This window comes from Gracilinanus agilis, chromosome 2 (assembly GCF_016433145.1).
Source record: "Gracilinanus agilis isolate LMUSP501 chromosome 2, AgileGrace, whole genome shotgun sequence".
In the NCBI taxonomy this organism is placed as follows: Eukaryota; Metazoa; Chordata; class Mammalia; order Didelphimorphia; family Didelphidae; genus Gracilinanus; species Gracilinanus agilis.
The window spans coordinates 576,454,716-576,458,490 of NC_058131.1; the positions used below are offsets into that span (position 1 = coordinate 576,454,716).

Below are 3,775 nucleotides of genomic sequence, written 5' to 3' on the forward strand. Positions count from 1 at the left end.
AACTAAGCATGCATGTTTTATTATAATCTCTTGCTTCCCAAGGTCCGACAGGCCTCCTTTTCCTTAGCCCACTGAAGTTCTGGAGGGGAAAAACAACAAAAATAAAAAACAATATTTCACTTCCTGGGCCACAGAAAATACAATCGGTAGGTATCATACAAGTAGATGATAGATAAGGGGCAAGAACAGACCCACAGACTAGTGCAATTGGGAGCAATGATTCTTCTAAAATCTGGGGTGAGTCAATTCCCAGAACACAAAAACGGGGGGGGGCACACATCACCCTCCGAGACTCCACATTGGTTTGCATTTGTGGCTTAACTGCATCTGAACCATATCTGCCATCTTTTCTTGAGAAGCAGAAGAATCATTGGCTCCATAGTGGTAGATACCTGTGACGTGAATGACTTTTCTCAAACAGTTTTTCTTTCTTCCTATTAAGATTTCCCCCAAAGACCCCAAAAACAGGCCAGGAGGAAAGATGGACAAAATTCAAGCGTCAGAGTGACATAATACTGATTTTTTTTTTTGGTGGGGGGTAACAGTTCATAAAATGTGCATCCTCTCCTGAGATACAGTGAATGAGGAAGGGGAAGAGAAGAAGAATGATGGATGGGGACACTGTACCGCGGGGATGACACGATCATGCAGCTTTTGCTGTACAGATGAACAAGAACATACACAAATATCTGTCTGGTGCTCATTCTAAGCACTTCAGGCAGTTTCCAGGTAAGCACGTGGCCCATCAGAACAGTGTCAGTTTGGTTCTTTCTAGAGTGTCCTCTTGGGCTCACAACCTCAGCTCTGGGGCTTAGCCTTCATCCTCTCTCAACTCTGTGGGGAGGAATTTGTACTGCTGCTGGCGGATTTGAGCTAGTTTTTTCCTTGCTTCTTCTAGTTCTCGCTCTTTCTTCAGCATTTCCTCCTGGGCGGCAATGATCTAGAGGAAAACAATAAGACTTGATGGGCTTGAAGAAGTCATGAGCATGCCCCAGCTACTTTTTCTTTGCTCATTTCCTTCCTTTCTTTTCCTCTTTCTTCCCAAGTAGGGAGCATAGTGGTTTGTCAGAACACCATTTAATTTTGGCTAAAACCTATCACCTTCCCTGGAAATGTCTTCATTCCCCAAGAAAGCCTGGATCAGATGGAGGCACTTGTTACCAATTATCTGTATTGTCAGAGAAAACACTTGTTCCTCTTCCTCCCTTACAACTTCCCCTCTATGAGTGATTTCAATACTCTATAGCTACCCCTAATAAATCTGGTGTCTTTTCAGATCTGGGGATAAAGAGAGAAAACAGAAAAAGCCTGGAAAATGAAGGTTATTTGGTTTCAAAAGCCAACATCAGCAACGGGAAAAATCAGAACACTTTAGTTAGACTTTCAGTCCTGGCCACTTCCTATCTGATGGTGATGGTGAGGCACCACAATGCAGCGCAGTGGTGATGCATACTGATTTGGAAAACCATAAATGAACATTATCTATGTTGTATCATATTTTTATTTATTTTGTTAAATGTTTCTGAATTGCATTTTAATCTGGTTTTGGTTGTTAATAAGTAGTTTTGTGAGTGACAACTAGCAATATAACATAATGTTCATTTATAGGTTTCCAGATCAGCATTCTGATAAGTACACCTTAAAATAAGAAAGACTGGTTTCTCTTAAGGCTGCTTAGCTTTCTCTCTTTTATCTTTAAAAGTAAAAAAAAAATGAGCAAAAAAAATGGGGGTAGATAGAAAGCTGATCTGGGTTAAAATCTGGCCCTAGATAACTTTCTAGCTGTGTGATCCTGGGTAAGTCACTTAACCCCCACTGCCAGCCCTGACTGTACTTAGTATTGATATCAAGTTGGAAAGTAAGAGTTTAAAAAAAATGAGTAGCTAATTTTCTGTTCAGACTTCAAATGTACCCAAGGCTTCCCCTTTAAAAAAGTCCTTAAAAAATAACCTGTGCCAGACCCTGACATCCTTCAAGCTTTCGCCTTTTATCTATCCTTCCTTTCTTAGATAAAATTGAAAAAGGCATCTACGCTCATTGCTCTCCTTTCACTTTTTCTTCAACTCTTTGCAATCTGGCTTCCAACTTCATCAGTCCACTAAAACTGGTCTTCTCTAATTTACTAATGATCCCTTAATTATAAAACAGGATGGCATTTTCTCAGTCCTTATCCTTCTCCACAAACCAGGTGCATCTGACATTCATACTACCAAGTGAATACTCTCTTTTTTCCTTTGGTTTCCATGACTGGATTCTCTCCTGGTTCTCTTCCTGATCCATCTGACTGTTCCTTATCGATATGGTGCCCCCATGGGTGAGCTGTCATCTCCATAGATGACTCACAGGTCTCTATATTCAGACCCACTTTATCTTTGAGCTTTGGGTTCAAAGGACCAGTTACCCATCAGACATTTCACACTGTCCTGGAGACATCTAAAACTCAATCTCTCTCCCCCTCAAATCTTCTCTTTCAAACTTCTCTATTTCTCTCAAAGGCACTGCCATCTTTTTAATGCCCAAGGTTTATGATTTCACCATTATTCTAGATGCCTCACACTCCCTCCGTATATATCCAATCAATTGCTAAATACTGCCCTTATAACATCTCTTCTATTTCTGTCTAGGGACAATCCACCTACCATCTCCCTGCTTTTGAGCAGCCTGGAATGCAGATCTTCCTCACACTCTTCCTTCTCCAGCTCAAGTATTATTTTTTAGGTGAAGCCTTAACTACCTTGCAGCCTCCATCTCAAACCACTTTCTATTTAACTACTTTGTATTTATTTGTGTTTATTCTCTTTATAGTTACAAAGAATATATTTATGCAGGGTGTTCTCAAAAGCCTTAAAGTTTTAAGCTATTAAAACTTAAATAAATCCTGTGTGCATGTCCGTTGTCTATCATTTGAATATACTTGTGATGGTAAGGATGGTCTCTTTTTTCTTTTTTTGTATCCACAGACCCTTAATGAACGTTTGGTGATCTAGCCACAGCAGGGGCTGAGGTTAGACTCTTAGTTCCTGAGGGTTCACCCACCTGAGCAATGCCACCCACAAACTTTGTCTTCACCACCACATCATCATCGTCGGCTTTGCCAAAGGCGGCCTTCTGGGCTGCACGAACAAGATTGTCAGATGCTCTTTTCACAGCATTTCCTGCAGCCTAGGGTGAGAAGGGAATATAAATCATATTATTAATGACACAGCCATTTGGATTAGGCAGAACAGGCTTTCTGATACAGTCAAACAAAGATGAAAGATTCAGATTAATAGGAAGAGCCAGAGTGAAGAAAACAGAACTAAGAAAGCAGTATAGGGAATGACAACATTGCCAATGGAAAAAAATAAAACATAATGATAACTGGTCTCAGAGAAAAGTTGAGAAAAAAAATGTGTGTCCCTCCCTTCATTAAAGAAGTGGAGAGTTATGGGTGAGGAATATTGTATGTGAAAAAATGTCAATGTCTTTCATTTGCTGACCTACAATCCTCCCATTACTCCCTACCTAAAATGTGCCAGGCACTGTGCAAACAAAGACAAAATCAAAGACACGTACCACAGGGTCACAGGGTCATAGAGTCATAGATGTAGGTCTGGAAGGAACCCTAGAGGTCATCTAGTTCAAATTCCTGATTTTTAAGTTGAATGTCTATGACTAAAGTCCCACAAGTAGTTAAGTCATAGAACTGGAAATTATTTTTCAAACCTAGCTTTCTTTCTTTCTCTCTCTCTCTCTCTCTCTCTCTCTCTCTCTCTCTCTCTCTCTCTCTCTCTCT

General features: G+C 40.3%; 1 protein-coding gene across 1 annotated transcript in view; it reads right to left on the bottom strand.

Moving 5' to 3' along the window:
• Window positions 1–207: 207 nt before the first annotated feature.
• Window positions 208–3,775, bottom strand: part of TLN2 (talin 2) — a 252,871-nt gene continuing 249,303 nt past the window's right edge. The window contains exons 52-53 of the mRNA XM_044660127.1: window positions 3,037–3,162; window positions 208–940 (exon numbers count right to left, since the gene is read on the bottom strand). Of these exons, the coding sequence (XP_044516062.1) occupies window positions 812–940; window positions 3,037–3,162 (255 nt within the window). The 3' untranslated portion in view covers window positions 208–811. The remainder of the gene's footprint in view (window positions 941–3,036; window positions 3,163–3,775) is intronic.